At 57.0% G+C, this 19,729-nt stretch overlaps 1 protein-coding gene and 1 pseudogene across 1 annotated transcript; both read left to right on the forward strand.

Moving 5' to 3' along the window:
- Positions 1 to 7,841: 7,841 nt before the first annotated feature.
- On the forward strand, positions 7,842 to 12,212 carry LOC102456393 (olfactory receptor 52B2-like). The gene has a single exon (XM_075922491.2). It carries the CDS (start codon positions 8,333 to 8,335, stop codon positions 9,290 to 9,292), a length of 960 nt encoding a protein of 319 aa, XP_075778606.2. The 5' UTR covers positions 7,842 to 8,332; the 3' UTR covers positions 9,293 to 12,212.
- Positions 12,213 to 18,547: 6,335 nt separating this feature from the next.
- On the forward strand, positions 18,548 to 19,512 carry LOC102456137 (olfactory receptor 52B2-like; annotated as a pseudogene).
- Positions 19,513 to 19,729: the final 217 nt, after the last annotated feature.

Genomic DNA, 19,729 nt, shown 5'->3' on the forward strand with positions numbered 1-19,729 from the left:
GAGCTGAAAAAAACCTGTCTTATTTTCCAAGAGAAAACACAGAGAAAACCATTTCCGGGTGGGGCTTAGCAGCTGTTTCATGAACCCCAACACATGGGGAGAAAATAAGGACAGTTTCTGGTTGATTTTTTTAAAATTAAACATTTTCAACCAGCTCTACTAACAATCAGTTCCCAGGTGTAGTAGAAAGAGAGAGCTGAAAGTGTGGGGCCCCGTGGAAGGCCTGAGGCCACAGCCGGGGCCTGGCCTAACATTCCTGTGCGAGGTTGGGGTGTCCTCGTGCGGGCTGCTGGGGTGTATTTGCACAGTCGGTGTGTTCCCAACAGGCTGACCGTCCCTGTGTTGAGTTCCTGTTTCCGACACCGCCTGGCAGGCCGGCGTCTGCTTTGACAAGGGCTTGACAGAGGCTCGTGGAATAACTTTGGCTCACTTTAGTTCAGGCCTCTGGTTTGTGTCAGGCTCTCTCCCTATTGCACCAACAGGCACCTGTTGATATTTCAAAAACATCCTTATCCTGAAAATTGTTCCTCACACGCCTCACCGACTGCTCCCTGCAAGATCAAGATCTGCAGCAATGTGGCTGTAGCCAGTCGTTGAAGTTAATCATTGAATCCCAGGGTGCTCAGAGACCTCTGGAGTCATCGCGTCCAGCCCCCTGCCCAAAGCAGGACCAACCCCAACTCCATCATCCCAGCCAGGGCTTGGTCAAGATGGGACTTTAAAACCTTCAGGGATGGAGAATCCACCCTGTCCCTAGGGAACCCATCCCAGTGCTTCCCCACCTGCCTAGGGGAATAGTTTCCCCTTTCTCCTGCAGTACATCACTGAAGGACACTTGGGGTTGGTCCTGCTTTGGGCAACAGGACTCGATGACTCCTGAGGTCTCTGCCAGCCCTGGGATTAAAGGACAGAAGAAAACAGACCCCTCCTTCCTTCCTAGGCCGCTCCTGCAACCCCAGGGAAAGGGTCCCAACAGCACACAGCTATAGACCCTGCATGGCATCCGCACAGGCTGTGAATTAGGACAGGGATGAAGGAGATCAGGGTTTTATCCCCAAACTGTGCCTGTCATGTGACTTCCCTGTACCTCGGCTTCCCCATCTCTAAATAGGAATAATCAGAATCCCAGTGCTCGGAGAGATCTCAGGAGTCAACGAGTGCAACCCCCTGCCCAAGGCAGGACCAACCCCAACTCCATCATCCCAGCCAGGGCTTGGTCAAGCTGGGACTTAAACCCCTCTAGGGATGGAGATTCCAGCCCCTCCCTAGGGAACCCAGCCCAGCGCTTCCCCACCCTCCTAGGGGAATATCCAGCCTAGACCTCCCCCACTGTAACTTGAGCCCATTGCTCCTTGTTCTGCCACCTGCCACTACTGAGAACAGCCTCTCGCCAGCCTCTTTGGAACCCCCCTGCAGGAAGTTGCAGGCTGCTCTCAAATCCCCCCTCACACTTCTCTTCTGCAGACTCAACAAGCCCAAATCCCTCAGCCTGTCCTGGTAGGCCAAGTGCTCCAGCCCCCTCAGCATTTCTTTTGCCCTCTGCTGGACTTTCTCCAGTGCGTCCATGTGACGGCGCGTTTGGGGGTCCCCCGTCTCCTGCACCCCGAAATGGCACAAACAGACTGCACCAGCCGGTGGAATAGAGGAAGTTTATTGCCTCTCCAGGATACAGCACAGCACAGATGGAATCTGGTCACAGAGCTGGGCTAGGATGCCTCAGGCCCCCTTGAGATGGGGGAGACTGGGCCCCTAAACTCCAGCCCCTTTCCCTAGGCTGTCTCCTCCATGCTCCCAGACAGCAACTAACCAACACTCTTCCAGCCCTGCCCCCCAGCCAAGGCAGCATTCCCCCTTCCTTTGTTCCTCTCCATGGGGGGTGGCTGGCCATACTGGTTTGCATAGTGACTCATCCTGTTTTGCTGGGTCGTGGTACCCACGGCAGCCAGTGGGGGTTACCCCAGAGCCAGCAGCATAGAAACCAGCCAGGTACCCCCACTACGTCACAGTCCATGTCCGTTGTGTAATGGGGGGCCCCGAACTGGAGGCGTTACTCCCGACGTGGCCTCATCGCGCACACCCGGGAATCAGTCAAAGCCTGGGCCAGACTTGGCAGCCACCCTGCGAAGGCGGCAGAAGCATTTCCCATTGCTTCTGGCTCCGCTCGGGGGTGACAGGTCGGCCTCAGGCTGGTTTGAGCACGTTCAAAGGGAGGAAAGGTGAAGAGCCGCTTGGTCAATCAGTGACTCGCTCGGCCGTGCCGGCCAGCTTCCTGGGACGTAATGTGAGCTCCGGCAGCTCCTTAGGGAGATTTATACGCGCCGCTCGGTTGAAAGGTGAGCTTAATGGGCCGTGCGAGGCTGCTGGGGGAGTCGCGGGGCTGGTTCACACGGCGCACGCCCGGGCTGGCGCTGACGTGTGCATTCCGGCACGCCTCCCTCGCAAGCCAGCCCGGCAGCGAAGGAGCCGAGCGCAAAGCCAGGGGGATGTGGGGCCTCCGCCAGAGACGGGTGAGGGCCCCACACACACTCCTGGGGGGCACCGTGGACTTTCCAGCGGCCCCTTTGGGATTATTCTCACGCAGACCCTGGCTTGGCAAAGCAAGACAGCCCACCCTGAGCAGTCCCACCTGCTCCCGGCCCGCTCGGTACGTCTACATTGCAATTGGACACCCGGGGCTGTTCAGCTGTGGAGTGGGCCTCTGGGTGGAGGGGGCCTGGGTCCCGCACGGGCCAGCCGTGGGTTTTGGTGGCCGTGTAGGCCTGACTATTCCCTTCAGCGTTACGTCCATGCTTCAGAGCTGTACAGAACCGCGCCGGAGCTCAGTATATGCTTAAAGTAAAGCAGGGTGGGGCAGGACCCCGACATGGGTCAGGAACCTATTTCAATGGGCTCACCCGGGCTGGCTGAGACTTGGGGCCTTCGGCGCTAGGCTACGGGGCTCAGGTTACAGGCCCCCTGCCTGGGCCAGAAGCCCTTGGGTCCCCTTGGGGCCTTACTAGGTGCCTTTCTTCCCCACACTCCTCTGGGAGAGACAAGTTGGGGGTGGGGATAGCACTCTCTTTCGGAGAGACCAGCTAAAGCGGGTCCCCTAAAGGATCTGCCTCCCCCACCTTGACCCTGTAAGATTCTGGGACTCTGGTGGTGACAGAAACAGCTGGGCCTGGCTTAGCACGCCCATTTCACAGCTTGGCAAACAGGGACCGTGCTTGTCCTGCCTCAAATTACGCAAAGGCAGAGCCGGGAAGGAGCGATTCCTTGAGGTACTCGGCCACCTGATGATTCCCTGATCTTTGAAGACTCCAGCGTGGCCTCTCCGAGCTCCCAGCCTGCTGGCAAGTCGGCTGAACCCAGGACTCCTGAGTCCTCACAACAGGGCTGCTGTCTTTCCTCCTGGGATTTCAGCCTCCCTGCAGCGTGGCCGCTTGTCCAGCAGAAATGCCAGCAGACTCCCTTCCGGTCCTCCTGTTTCTCTAGGATGGTCAGCGGCCCCTTGGGACCAGAGGCCTGATAAATCCATGGTTCCCGAGCCAGCTCACAACCAGAAAACCTGCCTCTGGGCCTTCCACGGGAGTCAACCCTTTGTCCCCTGCCTCTCTGGGCGCGGAAAAGTCTGAGAACCGCTGACAGAACAGTTCGCCGCCGCCAAATGGTAACTGTCTCCGGCCAGGATGTGCAGAGAGCCGGATACCGGCCTGCTTGGCGTCAGTCTCCGTGTGTGGAGCTGTTCAGAGTGGGTACAAGCTACTGCCTCTCTCATTGCTCTGCTGAGGGGCTGCAGGCTTGGGAGTGGACAGGTCTGGACAGCTTTCCCCAGCCAGAACCGGGCCGCGCACGGCAGAGATCTCTCCTCCCCCATCTGGGGCAGATGACAGCTGCTTAGGCAACCTGAGGGGGTAAACACAGGGCCTGAGACTCCAACACTGCTGGCCTGGCCTGCTCATTCCTGCTTGGGGCGCTGGGAAGGATTTCCTGAGTCCCTGAGCCCCCGATTTTCGCAGGCAGCCCCATCAGATGCTGAAATGGGATCCTGGCTCAGCCAGACTGCCCCTTGGACTCTAGGAGGAGAGAAACGCTGAGGCAAATAACACTGCTGTAGAAACACGCAACGGGTTAAATCCTTGTTCTTCACTACCCCAGTCACAGACACCAGGTCCCGGGGGCTCCCTGCTGGCTCCGAGCCCCCGCTGGGATTCCCAGGGCTGCTGTATAAACACCCCTGTCCCTCCGCCCTGCGCAGTGCGGCTTCCCCATCCCTGCAGCTCCCTGTGTCCAGCCAGCGATCGCTCATCACCAGGAGCCTGGTGAGTCCTGGGAATGAGACCATGGGGCAGCTACCAGGCCTGCAAGTAGAGCGAAGCGCAGGAATTGGCAGCCGGCGGAAAACCCGCTCAGGAGACACTGGTTCTAGGCTGCGAGACGCCACTCGCCCTGACCGGCGTGCAGATAGCATGGTGTCACTGTCTGGGACGCACAGCCGTGCCCTGAGCTGACAGACGCTCTGTCTGGGACGTTCCCCTGCTCTGGTAAGCGCCCCGGCTGGGGCCTCTGGTTTTGTGGCAGGGGACCCAGCTGCTCAGGTGTTAACCGGGCGATTCCTCTGCGCGGAGTGAGTCTGTCTGCGAGGTCCTAACTCTGCACGCCATCCTGCATGGCAGAAATGCCGGTTGGCCTGAGCCAGAACACGGGGGGAAGGCTTGTAGTGAATTCTGCTGCTTAGGAGTACGTTTTGTACGGCAGAAGGGCCCAACTGGAGATCAGGGCCCCGTTGCACTAAAACCAGGGGTGGAGAACGTCAGGCCCAGAGGCTGAATGCGGACCCGGCTTGCCTGGATCTGCACCTAGCGCTCAGGGCTCCCCCTCAGGGCTGTAGAGCTCTCCAGCCCCTGCCACTCCCCCATGGGGCTGGAGCACACAAAATCTAGTAGCCTGAGCCCCCCGAGGCTCTGGTGTGTGAGGGGAATGTGGGGAGCGTCTTTCTGCTCCTCAGGCGGGGGCCACGTTGGCAAGGGTTTGTCTTCTTTATTTTGCTCCTCATTTGTGCATGGCCCCCGACGGATTTTTCTGTGGGGCTGCGTCCCCTGACCCACAAAAGGTTCCTCGCCCCCTGAACGCACACGCACGAAAAAGCCAGTCCCCCCTCAGAGAGCTGGGTGTCAGGGTGGGACCCCACAAAAACAGCAAACACCCCCTGGTCATGGGGGTTTGCGTCCCACACCGGGGCTGGGAGCGTCTCGATGTCTCCTCGTTAGGGACTAGAAAGAGAAATTCTAACGAATCGGCAGGTCCCTGCGATGGAGCATCTGCCCCGCGCTGGCCCTACCAGGGTTAAATCCAGTCAAGGGAGGCCGAGCGACAGGCAGCCCCGGGTGAGGCTGCAGTTAATTCAGACCCAGCTGAGGGCTGTATAAACAGGACGCCAGGGAAGCTGGAGGCTGCTTGAGACACAGCAGGGCTGGGGAAAGGCAGGCAGAGCCGGGGAGCTCTGGCCAGGCAAATTCCCAGGCTGCAGGGTGTGAGACAAGGCCTGAGGATACTAAGGGCTGCAGGGAGGCAGCCAGGGCAGGGGATGACAGCAGATCCACACCCCTGTCCAGTGAGGAGTGGCCGTGTCAGGCTGCAGTTAGCCCCTGAGGCAGGGGGTCACTGAGGCAAGGTGGGCCTAGGGGGTTGGAGGTTCCCTGAGGGGGAGGACCCCAGAGCGTGGGGCACCGCAGCAGGCCAGAACTCAAAGAGCAGGGTGCCTCAGTCTGGGAGGGACGTGGGTCCTGATACAAGGTGGAAAAGGAGGTGAAACACCAGCCAGCAGGGGGCACTCCAGCACTGAGCAGAGCTAATTCCCGGAGTCTCCAGCAGGCGGCGCTGTGGTGGGGGGTCATGCTGCATGACAGCCCCCTTGAACATCGGGATCCAATGCTGGGCGGTAGGGAGTCGATATACGTAAATCTGTCGGCACGGTTCAAGGGAAAGAAAGTGGGTTTCTCCTTCTCCGACACGTTTCACCCCGTGGCTGATCCGCTCCGGCCTGGCCCCGTGCGTCATCGTGCACCCGTGTGCAACACGACTGGGACTCCACCAGACCAGGGGACAGGGCCACACACCAACGGAGGCCTCTTACCCTCTTATTTGCAAACCACATTCAAGAGGGTGCGATGCTGTGACGCCCTCGCGCGGGTGGGACAGAAAGAAATGGAGGCAAGGAGGTCTGGGCACAGCAAAGCAGCCAGTGGGACGCCCAGGGTGAAACCGTGCGTTGGAGCAAGCCGCTGGTGGGTAGGTGTTGCAGATGTGAAGGTTTCCTGCATTTTCCTGTGAATATTTATCCCCCCGAAATACAACCGGGAAGGGCATTATCACACCCGTAGGTAATAGAGCAGACGGGCTTCTACGTGGCTGGGGGGAAAAGGGAATTTTCTGTAATGTTTTTATGACACCGAGGCGTGCCTCAGTTTCCCCCCTCTTTTGCACCACTAGGGGGGAAGTCTGTTTGCTCTCAGGTGAAGAGACATACAAAGGAACATGGCCCGGCTCTCAGAGCACGAATGAGGGAGATCTTGCCCGTGGAGAATCGAAGTAAACAATGGCCAAGCCAGTCACCAGGATGTGGACAGAGAGCCGGCCGGAGCCGGCCCAGTGCGGCTCCCTGCCGCTGGGTGGGTGCCACTCGCAAATGCTGGGCGGGGAGCAGGAATCCCTGTAGCATGGACCGGCCTCTCCCAGGTCGTGCTGGGCAGAGCTCACAGTGTGAAGCAGGGGGGCTGAACCCCAGATTCTCGGCCTCGGAGGCGCTGAGGCCTCCTGGTCTATCCGGAGAGGGAGCAAGGCCCCGTGGGGTGTGGAGGGGTTTCTCCAAGGCACGGTCCCAAAGCTGGGGACCGTATGGGGCTGTGAGAACGGCCAAGCGCATGGCCCAGTGAATAGCTGAGGGAACCGGCTCCTGGCCAAACCCTACCTGACAACAGGGGGAGGGATAGCTCAGTGGTTTGAGCATTGGCCTGCTAAACCTGGGGTTGTGAGTTCAATCCTTGTGAAGGCCATTTGGGGCAAAAATTTGTCAGGGATGGTACTTGGTCCTGCTGTGAAGGCAGGGGACTGGACTCAATGACCTTCCCTTCCAGTTCTAGAAGATAGGCAGTCTCCATTATTTTTTTTTAAATCCTTCTTCCAAATTGCTCAGGGTCTGTCTGCGAATTGAATCACAGAACCTCAGGGCTGGCAGAGACCTCAGGAGTCATCGAGTGCAGCCCCCTGCCGAAGGCAGGAACAACCCAACTTATTCATCCCAGCCAGGGCTTGGTCAAGCTGGGACTTAAACACCTCTAGGGATGGAGATTCCACCCCCTCCCTAGGAAACCCATCCCAGTGCTTCCCCACCTTCCGAGGGAAATAGTTTTTCCTAATATCCAACCTAGAGCCCCCATGCAACTTGAGACCATCTCAAAAAAGGTATCTTGGCATTGGAAAAGGTTCAGAAAAGGGCAACAAAAATGATGAGGGGTTTGGAACAGCTGCCTTATGAAGAGAGATTAACAAGACTGGGACTTTTCAACTTAGAAAAGAGCAGACTAAGGGGGAGATATGATAGGGGTCTATAAAATCATGAAGGTCATTGAGAAAATGAACAAGGAAACGTTATTTACTTGTTCCCATAGCATAAGAGTCAGGGGTCACCAAATGAAATGAGCAGGTAGCAGGTTTAAAACAAACAAAAAGAAATGTTTCTTCATGTAGCGCACAGTTAATCTGTGGAACTCCTTGCCAGAGGATGTTGTGAAGATCAGGACTTGAACAGGGTTCAAAAAAGAGCTGGATAAATTCGTGGAGGTTGGGTCCATCAATACATATTAGGTAGGAATGGTGTCCCTAGCTTCTGTTTGTCAGGGGCTGAAAATGGGTGACAGGGGAGGGATCACTTGATGGTTCCCTGTTCTGTTCTCTCCCTCTGAGGCACCTGGCATTGGGCACTGTGGGCAGACAGGACACTGGGCTGCATGGACCGTTATGTTCATTGCTCATCTGCCACCCCTGAGAACAGCCTCTCTCCAGCCTCTTTGGAACCCCCCTTCAGGGAGTTGCAGGCTGCTCTCAAATCCCCCCTCACTCTTCTCTTCTGCAGACTAAACAAGCCCAAATCTCTCAGCCTCTCCTGGTCAATCACGTGCTCCAGACCCCGGACACCCTGAGAACCCCAGCGCACCCCAGCGGGGAGGAGGATAGGGGACTTGCTAATGAATATTCCTGGCTCCATGTACAGCAAGTGGCTTGTGCTCCTCTTTGCTTCTCTTCTCTCACAGGCCAGGGGCCCTACGCGGTGGCAACAGGCCTGCACCGTACCATGTCGGCGCTCAATTCCACCAGCTCCCACCCCGCCACGTTCGTCCTGGTGGGCATCCCGGGCCTGGAGCAGGCTCACGGCTGGATCTCCATCCCCTTCTGTCTGATGTACGTCGTGGCGCTTCTCGGGAACTCCGTCCTCCTCATCACCATCCTGACAGAGCCCCGCCTCCACGAGCCCATGTACATTTTCCTCGCCATGTTAACCGTGGCCGACCTGCTGCTCTCCACCTCCACGGTGCCGAAAGCCCTGAGCGTCTTCTGGTCTCTCTCCAAGGAGATCTCTTTCCAGGCCTGCCTCGCCCAGATGTTTTTCATCGACTTCGTCTTTTTTACCGAGTCAGCCCTCCTGCTGGCCATGGCCTTCGACCGGTACGTGGCCATCTGCGACCCCCTGCGGTATGCCACTATACTGACGCACTCCGTCATCAGGAAGATAGCCGTGGCGGCCGTCACCAGGAGCTTTGGCATCATGGTCCCCACCTTCTTCCTCCTGACGCGGCTTCACTACTGCGGCCACAACGTTATGCCTCACACCTACTGCGAGCACATCGGCGTGGCCAAGCTGGCCTGCGTGGACATCACCGTCAACGTTTGGTACGGGGTCACGGCCAGCCTCCTGTCAGCAGGGTTAGACGCTGTCTTCATCGGCGTCTCCTACACCCGCATCCTCTGCTCTCTCTTTAGCCGGCCGGCCCGAGGCGTCCATCTCAAGGCCCTGAACACGTGCGGCTCCCACGTGTGCGTCATCTTGATGTTTTACACCCCGGCCTTCTTCTCCTGGTTCACCCTGCGGTTTGGCCACGGCATCCCCCGCAGCACCCTCGTCCTCCTGGCCAACCTCTATGTCGTCGTCCCCCCCATGCTCAACCCCATCGTGTACGGGGTGAGGAGCAAGCAGGTCTGGGAAGGAGCCGCCCGCGCCTTCTCCCAGCTGAGCGGCAAGCCGGGTTGGCGATGAAGCCGGGGCGAGGGGACGTCGGGTGGACGCAGCGGCGGGAGGGCGACGTGATGAGGCTGGAACCGGCAGGCTCCGGATTCCTGGAACGGGTCGTTTCATGGGAGCGTTCCCCGCCCTGCCTTAAGCCGACCTGCTCGTCCGTCGAAGTCCTTTACCAATTGAAAATTGCCCCTCTGCTGCGCCCCTCCTCCCCCAGCAGCTCGGCTAGGTCGCTGACGGGCGCCCGAGACATCTCTAGGAAGGGGTCAAGTGCAGAACAGGCTACCCGCGGTGGGGAAAGACCATTCGGCGGGTTGCAAAGCCAAGCGTTCACTAGCTGGCCCGGGCCAGAAGGACGGGGGCCCAGGCAGGCTGAATGTAGCCCCCGGCGGGTATGTTTTGTGATGCTGCCTTGGACTGATTGATCTGCCTGACTCAGAACAGCCCCTCATTTGGGTCCCCCATATTCTGGGGGGTCGCCTAGCCACCAGGCTATGGACTACCCTGCAGTGGGGCTTGTGACAGGCCGGCAGCTGTGCCTGCCTCAGTTTCCCCTGTAGCGGCCGAGGCAAAGGGATATTGTCTCTCTCTTCAGCGCGATTCAACCCCCGAGCCATATAAAGCGCCACCGTTCACAGATCCCCCGGAGTAAAGACAGGTCCCCTCTAATCCGCTCATTGAACGACGGTTTCCAGGTGGCAGCTCGTCAAGTCCCACACAAGGGTTCCCAGCTGCCTGCCCATGAGCTGGTCACCCCTCTGTCCCGTTCGCCAGCCCCTGTTCCAGGACCCCCCTCTCCCGAGGCACCCCAGACACACATCTCTCCATAGGCCCCAGGCAGGTGTCCTGCCAGGGCCCCTGGCTGGATTCCACCCCCCAGGCCTCCCAACTGGAGTCCTGCCCCTATGCAAGGGACCCCCTCTTTCCTGGGCTCCTCCCAGCACCGTCCACACAGGGGTCAGGCCGCCTGCCAGGGGGCTCCCTCCTTCCTGCCCCCTGCTTCTGGGCCTAACCAGACTGGCTCTTCCCCTCGCTCCTGGGGACCTGTGAACAAGCCTCCCGACCCCTCAGCTCCGGCCTACGCCCCCAGCTCTCCACTGGCAGCTGTTTCCCTCGGGGAGGCCTCTGCTGCCCATGGGGCCTGCCTCCCTCTCCCTCCTCCAGCCCAGATATTCTCACTTAGGGCAGGGGCTGGGTCACAGGCTCACGGGCCCCTGCGTCCCCCTCATCTAGTGCCCGGATTCCTCTTGGAGCTGGGGCAGCCCCTGGAGCAGAGACAACGACCTAGACCTGGAAACTTGGTCCCTAGCTCTATGGCCGGAGGAGCATTTAATGCACGACACCGAGCGGGAGTGCTCCCACGGGCAGACAGAGGCAGCCCGAGCCCCCGTGGTCCAACCGCAGGAAAGGATAATTCCCCTTGGTTCTCCCCTTCGGCGCCCAGGCCCAGGCGATACCTCAGAGCCGCTCTGCCCAACCTCCGAATGGACCGTGTCAAACCCCTCGGTAAGAAGGACGAGGAGTCCGGTGGCACCGTTTATTTGGGCCTCGGCTTCCGTGGGCCGGAGCCACCTTCCTCAGATGCACCCCACGAAAGCCGAGGCCCAAATAAATGTGTTAGGTGCCACCGGACTCCTCGCGGTTTGTGCTGAAACGGATTAACCCGGCCAACCCTCGGAGACTCAGCTCCCCAAAGCCAAACTGGTACCGTGTGGCGGAGAGAGTCACCTCGCTGGAGAGGGGTTACTTTCCCTTTCCAATGAGGACTAGAACACCAGGCCTAGGTGTAGCTACAGTCCCGGCATACGGGGAGAGGAATACACGAGAGGAAGCGAGGTCTAGTAGTTAGAGGACAGGACTCCATGTTTGGGGACCATGGCCACACCCAGTTTTGCTACCAACCTACTGTATGACGTTTGGCAACTCACCACCTGCTCTTGTGCCTCAGTTTCCCTTCGGTAAAATGCAGCTAACACTGCTGAGAGTGGGAGGAGGGAGGCTAGGCTGATCCATGGGTGTGTATGGGTCAGACCAAAGGTCCATCTAGTCCACTGTCCTGTCTGCCGACAGTGGCCAATGCCAGGTGCCCCAGAGGGAGTGAACAGAACAGGGATCATCAAGTAATCCCTCTCCTGTCGCCCATTCCCAGCCTCCGACAAACCCAGGCTAGGGCCACCGTCCCTACCTTACCCATTGATGGGCCTAACCTCCAGGAATTTATCTAGGTCTGATTTGAACCCTGTTTCCAGAAATCTGGGGCGAAACTGGTTCTGCCCTGCTCTGCACCGTGTGCTGGGATGTTATCATTCCAGCCGCACGGCCCCATCGCACGAGGTGCTGGAGAAACACGGAACCGTCCCAAAGATCCCGCAATCCAGAGTCCCTGTTCCCAGCCAAAGCCTGCTGCTGGGGCTACGGGGGCTGGAGGCAAGGGAGGCTTTTCACCAGTGCAGTGAGGCTTAGCCCAGGAGGCAGGTCCCAGACCCCAGCCGTGTCATGGTGTGGAGACACACCTAGTGTAAACACCGAACACTCAGAATGTCCTGTTAGGGGTCACAGAATCCCAGGGCTGGTAGAGACCTCAGGAGTCATCGGGTCCAAGGCAAGACCAACCCAACTCCATCATCCCAGCCAGGGCTTGGTCAAGCTGGGACTGGAGGGAATAATTTTGGACACTCTGGATGCAGGTGAAAACACGCAGAGGATTTGTTGCACACAGCTGGTGGAGTGCTCCTCAGGGGTTAACCTGGTGAACACTAGTTAATGAAAACATTACCATAGACGATATAGGCAACAGATGGGCGGAGTGGAAGCGATTTGATAGGGTCTGGCGGCAAGACGTAATGAGCACATGAGCCAATAAACTATGAAGGTTACACAGCATCTCCGCCCATTGCCAATTAAACATCTCATCAATAATACAGGGAGTTATCCCTAACGAGCGAAATAAAGCCAACATACACAAGACAAGCATTTTAATGGCAACTTGGTTGAAATTATGATGCGTCTCCTGCGAGATGGTACGGCCGCGCGTTGGCGGAGTCCTTGGGTCACAGGCTTATCTAGGATTAAAGGAGACCGGGAGAACGACTTCCGGGAAGTTTGTTTTGGCACCAGCCAGGGGCTTATCGGAGTGAGGCCCTCTTGGAACGTGGTTGCCAGGGTGACCAGGGGCATGCTGGCTGCTTGTGCTGTGCATTCCCAGGCCTACCCCGAATTTAGGATAGCTTACGGTTTCTTAGCGAAATACTGTGGACTGCCTCAGTTTACCCCTACAGGGACTCAAAAACCTCCAGGGATGGAGATTCCACCCCCTCCCTAGGGAACCCATCCCAGCGCTTCCCCACCCGCCTAGGGAAATAGTTTTTCCTAATATCTGACCTAGACCTCCCCTACTGCAACTTGAGACCATTGCTGCTTGTTCTGCCACCTACCACCCCTGAGAACAGCCTCTCTCCATCCTCTTTGGAACCTCCCTTCAGGAAGTTGCAGGCTGCTCTCAAATCCCCCCTCACTCTTCTCTTCTGCAGACTGAACAAGCCCAAATCAAGCATCCTTCAGCGATGTGAATGGTTCACCAGTTAACCAGCAAGCCTGACCCTCAATGGGGGAGGCATACCGGCTCCAATGAACTGGTGGGGGCCAGAGCTGCTTCCACACACCCTGAGGCTGCAGAGCCCCCCCCACACACACACCTCCCTTTAATCACTTAAATCTAGTTATCCAATTCAATGGGGTTGTACATCCCTAGTGGGGGCATGGCCGGGACTTGAACCACAGCCCAGGGGCTTTTTTACAACCACCACCTGAAAGGGACCCCAAGCCAGCCCCCAGACTGCAGTGCACACACGGCCAGGGGGTCAATGGCTGCCCTACCCTCGTAGGCGGGAGCTTGGGGCTGCATGCACAGTGGCTGCCCTCTGTCAACTGCGCTGGGCACTCCAGCCTCCAGCGCTGTCTGTGCGGCACCTTCCCCAGCACACGCTGTGCAGGACACATCACGCACCCAGCAGGAGATCCATGTTCCCTCTATTTTTTTTCATCCATGCGTGGAATAAATATTGTCACGTGCACCAGGGTGTGTGGTTGTGCACCACCTGTAGAGAAACATGCTGCCGGCTGTGGGCGCTTTGCTCATCCACGGGGCGGGTCCTGAACCTCTCCTTCCTGCAGCCCCTCATCATGGGGTCCAAGGACAATGTGATTGTCAGGAGTAAGGTCGCCAGTGGCCCTTCTGGAATCTCTGACTCCTCTCGGACAGGCTGTAGCTCCTGGTTGTGGCACCGGGAAGATGTTTTCCACGGGCATTGGGCCGACAAAAGGGGGGGCTATTGGAGGAGTGAGGACGCCACAGGAGAGCTGGTGGTGGAAAGGAACCGCTGGTGAAACGATCGCTGTTTCAATTAAACGGAAGGTCACCAAACAGCAGGTCAAGAAGCATTTCAGAGAGGTCTGACAAACCCCTATGAGGGAGGATCTAGTTTGGGGGTGGGCAAGATAGCATCCGTGGGTTGATCTGGCTCACAGCTGCCCTACCGCTCCCCCACCCCCAGGCTACTCAAGACCCGGGTTCAGGGCAGCAGGTAAAGTCTCCTTCCCCCGCCAGGGGCGCACGGCACCAGAGGGAACCACCAGCTGTTCAAAACAGCTGGCAGTTCCCTGTAGGTGCATGCCTGACAGGGCGGGGTGGGTGTCAAAGACTTCGCGCGCTCCCACACCCCCAGGCAAAGCAGGGTCTATGGGCATGTCAAGTCTCCTGGCCCCGCCCCTCCGCACGAGGCCACGCCCCTTCTGCACGAGGCCCCGCCCCTTCCACACGAGGCCCCGCCCCTTCTGGGATGGCCCGTGGCCACGTCCGGACTTTGTGAAGTGCCCCCCTTCAAAAAGTATTGCCCGCCCCGGTCTAGAAGGTGCTTGGTCCTGCCACGAGTGCACAGGACTGGATTTGATGACCTCTCCGGGTCCGCCCCGACTGCGAGGGGCCATCTCGGGTGAACCCGCTGAAAGATGTCGCTCCACTCACAGCTATCCCCTCCTCCACCTTGCTTCACTCGTGATCCGGGACTCAGGGGACCTCAGAGGTGCCTCAGAAAGGCCGAGCGGTTCTCAGGCGGGTGGGACGGACGGAGCCTCCTGGCAGTCTGGGCGGGCTCTCGGGTCTGAGAGTGACTTCGTCCCCCCGACCGAAGGAGGGCATGCGCCCCTCTCGCTAGGCCAGCCCCGCCGTCCCCTGGCACGGAAACAAGAGGGGCTCCCCAGTCTCTGAGCCGTGGGAATCGGTGCCCTGGGCGACCCAGCCCGACACTAGGGGTCTGTCTCGACTACATGGCTCCGTCGACAGAGACGTGTAGTCTAGACACACCCTAAGTGCTCAGAGAAACCCAGTTCCCTGCCCGAGGGGAGCAGAAGGCCTCCCCACTGCTGGTGTTCCACTGAAGCAACCTTTTGTGTCTCTTCAGAGGCAGGGCAATGGGCTCTTTCCTCATGTTCCTCCAGTGACTTCCAAGAGGGGTCAATTGGTCCCAGTTTCCTCTGAGGATTGTCCACAGATCACCCTGGGGTGGAGCTGGGCTGGACGATAGAGCGTGGCTGACATGGACCGAGCTGGGTCTGGGCACCGCTGAGGGTGTCAGCTTAGGTCAAATTGCTCAAAACCAGGTCTACTTACAGCCCCAGACTGGAGACTTTCCCCAAACAGGCCACAAACCAGTCACACTGAGCGCTTCAGCTGCCAATCCAGGCAGCAGGAAGCCTCACGAGCAAAACCCCTCAGACAGCCCAGCTCTCCCTGTGCCACAGTCAGCCCCAGGTCTGCAGACAGGTGTGGGGTTATAGATGGCACCTCCCTGAACGGGTCCTCCCGGTCCCACAGAACCAGCCACAGATCCCTGTCAGTTTGCACTTTGGATCATACCCACAAAATCACGCTGGGCCAACCCTTTAAAATCTAAAATCTGAGGCTACGTCTACACTGCAAGCTTTTTGCACAAGAACTGCCATTCTTGTGCAAAAACTTGTGGCCTGTCTACACTGCATGTGCGTTCTTGCACAAGTACATTTACAGTAAAGTGTCGGAAAAGAGAGCTTCTTGCGCAAGAGTTATTCCTCTCCCCACGAGGAATAAGCCCTCGTGCGCAAGAGGTCTTGTGCAAGAAGGCAGGGTGGACGGGAGGGGTTTCTTGTGCAAAATAGCTAAAATGGCCATCAGTGTTTTCTTGCACAAGAAAGTGTCCACACTGCCATGGACACTCTTGTGCAAAAGCACATGGCAATGTTGCAAGACCTTTTGCGCAGAAACTCTTGCACAAAACAGTTCTTGCGCAAGAAGCCTGCCGTGTAGATGCAGCCTAAAGAAAGAAAAGGTGGAGAGTGAGGTTGTTAAGGAGAATACGTTACATGCACCAGTCACTCAGTTCTGGATGCAGGCTCCTAGCAGAGATATTAAAACTGCTAGCTTAGAAGTCTCTGGTGCACATAGTATGGCAGGACAGGACGGAAATCCTTCCTGACTCTCTGTCCCTTGCAAAACTGCATCTGAGATTAGGAGCAGAATTGAAGACAAGATGGAGTCCGTTGCATGGAACTTTCCATCCATCCCTGGTTCCTTCCAAGCTGGAGCGGGTCACATGGTCAAGTGACCTATCCCTGTGTCCCATACCAGCAGCTATGATTCCCTGGCTGGTTGCAGGTTTCCAGACACATTCCTCAGGTGTGTATTGGGCACCTAGAGAGCCATGGTCCCTGAAGCAGCGCTAGTTAACACAGCCATTCATTGGCCATCCTTACAACAGGCAGGCAAGGCCTTTGCTCTGTCTCAGACGGGGAACGTTCCCAGGACCAGCGCAGAGCTCAGAACGCCACATACAAACATCACACAAGTTCATGAGTAGCAGCCTTAGAATCAGTAGAACATAAGCTTTTGTTTGACACGGCACATGGCCCCCTTTGTACGGAATTTGGGGTGAACACCCCCTCCTCCATGGGCACAGCAGTGATCTGTCTATTTACTTTAAAATCCAATAACGTGACATTGGTGTTACATCCCCAGCTAACCAGGGCGGGATGAGAACACCCTCTTTGATTGGCCATCACCACCACACACTGTGCCCTGTGGCTAACTTCTCCTTCAGGTCCACAAACCTCACAGTCAGCGTCACTATATGAACTACGGTTTCCACCTGCCTTCTGCAGCGGTGGCGAGTCTTGACAATTTAGGAGCTTTCTGGACACACCTCATATTAGAACATAAGAACGGCCAGACTGGGTCAGACCAAAGGTCTATCTAGCCCAGTGTCCTGTCTGCAAACAGAGACCAACACCAGGTGCCCCAGAGGGAGGGATCACAACAGGTAATTATCTCGTGATCCCTCTCCTGTCATCCACCTCCAGAAAAACAGAGGTTAGGGACACCATTCCTACCCACCCTGGCTAATAGCCATTGATGGACCTAACCTCCATGAATCTAGCTCTTTGTTGAACCCTGGTAACATTCTAGCCTTCGCCACATCCTCTGGCAAGGAGTTCCACAGGTTGACTGCGAGCTGAGCGGAGCAAAACTTCCTTCTGTTTTAAACCTGCTGCCTTTTCATTTCATTTAAGGACATGCTACACTTTATGGTTACATAGGGGTAAATACCCATAAGTCTTTGGCGTTTCCCAGTCTGAGATGGCAGCTGTTGCCACGGACCAAGGACCTCTTTGCATGGAGCCTCAGCATCACAACTGCCTTCCTAAATAACGTACAACAGGAGAAATGCTCAGACACAGCCAGGGAGGGGAAAGGGTTAATTCTCGGCTGCTGTTTTCCACCTGAGTCAGTCTCAGAGGCCAGGTCCCTGGGCTCCCTGCTGGCTCCGAGCCCCCGCTGGGATTCCCAGGGCTGCTGTATAAACACCCCTGTCCCTCAGCCCTGCGCAGTGCGGCTTCCCCATCCCTGCAGCTCCCTGTGTCCAGCCAGCGATCGCTCATCCCGGCCGGGGCAGGAGCCTGGTGAGTCCTCCGCGTGGAATGAATCTGCCTGGGGGGGATGGAGACATATTTGGGGCGGGGTTCACCTGCAACTGGGACACTACAGAGCCCTCTACCAGCCTAGCTCTCACGCCTTGCTGCTTTGACAAGCTGTAGAGGCAGTCTGGGTCTTTCCCTTCCCCCAGCCATCACACAGCTGCAGTTACATGCAAGCTCTGTCCAACCTTTGCAAGAGTCAGTAACACCCCTCCCCCCAGACATGTCACTTGAAGGCACTGGGCTTCGATTAATACGCACAACCAATTTGTGAACCTCAAAAGATTCATTCTGAGTGATTATGAGGGACAGCAAACAGGTCAAAGCTGATGACCTTGAAATAAGCAGAATGCAAACTAAGCTTTAGGTAGTATTAAAACAAACAAAAGGGAAATTTTTCATCACCCAGCACACAATCAACCTGTGGAACTCCTTGCCAGAGGATGTGGTGAAGACCAGGACTTTCACAGGGTTCAAAAAAGAGCTAGATAGACTTATGAAGGTTAGGTCCATCAATGGCTATTAGCCAGGATGGCTAGCAATGGTGTCCCTAGCCTCTGTTTGTCCGCAAATGGCTGACAGGGGAGAGATCATGAGAGGATTCCCTGTTGTGTTCCCTCCCTCTGGGGCATCTGTTAGTGGCCACTGTGCACAGACACAACACTGGGGTGGATGGATCTGTGGTCTGACCCAGTGTGGCTGTTCTTATGTTAGTAGATGGATTGGATGAGAGTTAACAGATTCCCCCCCCCCCCCCAACTGATGGCACAGGCAGATTTGCAGATGCTTACAACATTGGCTGCTTGAGTTTCTGAGATCTCGAAATGCCTTCACCTGGGTCCAGCACTTCCCCCGGTGCAGAGATTTTGGGAAACCCCGTCCGTTCCAAGAGAGTCCTGAGGACTCCTAAGAACTAGGCTCTGTAGCAAGGAGGCAGAGAACGATTGGGAAGCTCAGAGGCATGCAGCAGAGAGAAGCTCCATTGTCAAACCTGGAACTGGAACCCCAAATACTCAGATTAAGAGGCTGATGCTCTGTCAACAGGACCATCCCCCTATATGTTCCCTGAGGGGAGGAGGAGGCGATGTTCCATAGCAGGAGAGTGAGTCTGGTCCAGGGTCCCACCCGACAGGCTGCTCACACCAGGGAGGTTTGCTGGGGTCTCTCATTCTGTCCCCAAACACAGTCCAGTCCCGGCTGCCCTTCCAGGTCTCACTCATTTTCTTCTGTGTTAGCAGCTGGAAGAGGAATAGAAGCTCCAAGGGACGGTGCATGATGCCAGCCAACAATCACAGCGTTTTTATACCTGAAATTTTCATCCTCACCGGCTTCCCCGGTACAGAGGAGTCTCAGGTCTCGCTCGCCGTCCCCTTCTGTCTGATGTACGTTGCGGCACTTCTGGGGAACTCTCTCCTCCTGTTCATCATAGCGACAGAACAAAGCCTCCATGAGCCCATGTACCTTTTCCTCTCCATGCTGGCTACTGCTGATCTGCTGTTATCCACCACCACAGTGCCCAAGATGCTGGCCTTGTTCTGGTTCAGAGCAGGGGAAATTTCTTTTGCTGCCTGCCTCACCCAGATGTTCTTTGTCCATGCCAGTTTTATCGCCGAGTCGGGCATCCTGCTGGCCATGGGTTTTGATCGGTACGTTGCCATCTGCAACCCCCTGAGATACACCACCCTGCTCACCACACCTGTGGTCGGGAAGATCGGGCTGGCGGTTCTCACAAGGAGTTTCTGTCTCGTTTTCCCTTTTATATTTCTCGTTTTCGGCTGAAGTTCTGCAGAACCAACCTCCTGCCTCACACCTATTGCGAGCACATGGCCATATCCCGGCTGGCCTGCGGTAATATCACAGCCAACTTCTATTATGGCTTAGTCCTCGGTTTATTAGCAATTGGCTTGGACGCTGTGCTCATTGCTGGGTCTTACACGCTGATCGTCAGGGCCGTCTTCCGGCTCCCATCCAAGGGTGCCCGGCTCAAGGCTTTACACACCTGCGGCTCCCACATCTGTGTCATCCTGATGTTCTACACGCCAGCTTTTTTCTCCTCTTTCGCACACCAATATGGGCACATCTTCCCCGGTTCCATCCTCAACCTCCTGGCCAACCTCTACGTGCTCCTTCCCCCCATGTTAAACCCCGTCATTTATGGGGTGGCCACAAAAGAGATCCTGAATCGGGTGATCAAGGTGTTTTATCCAACGTGCATCTGAAGTTCCCTGCAGAGCTAAAGGAGGCAACAGCGAAGGCCTTTGCCCTTGGACATTAAAGCCGGGTGCTCATACGAACTGCAGGCCGGCCCGGCCCTGGCATACAAGTGAACCGGATGGTCGCCTAGGCAGGGGGATTTCAAACTTTCTTTCTCATGACCCAGTTGAGGAAAACTAGTGATGCTGCGACCCAGCATCATGTGACTGGAGTGTGGGCTCCGGGGTGTGGCTGGGGAGG

The sequence above is a fragment of the Pelodiscus sinensis genome, chromosome 1 (genome assembly GCF_052426305.1).
Source record: "Pelodiscus sinensis isolate ZL-2025 chromosome 1, ASM5242630v1, whole genome shotgun sequence".
NCBI lineage: Eukaryota > Metazoa > Chordata > Testudines > Trionychidae > Pelodiscus > Pelodiscus sinensis.

What these genes read in the sequence shown, in the direction of transcription:
- LOC102456393 (XM_075922491.2), top strand. Translation starts at nt 8,333, where the DNA reads ATGTCGGCGCTCAATTCCACCAGCTCCCACCCCGCCACGTTCGTCCTG.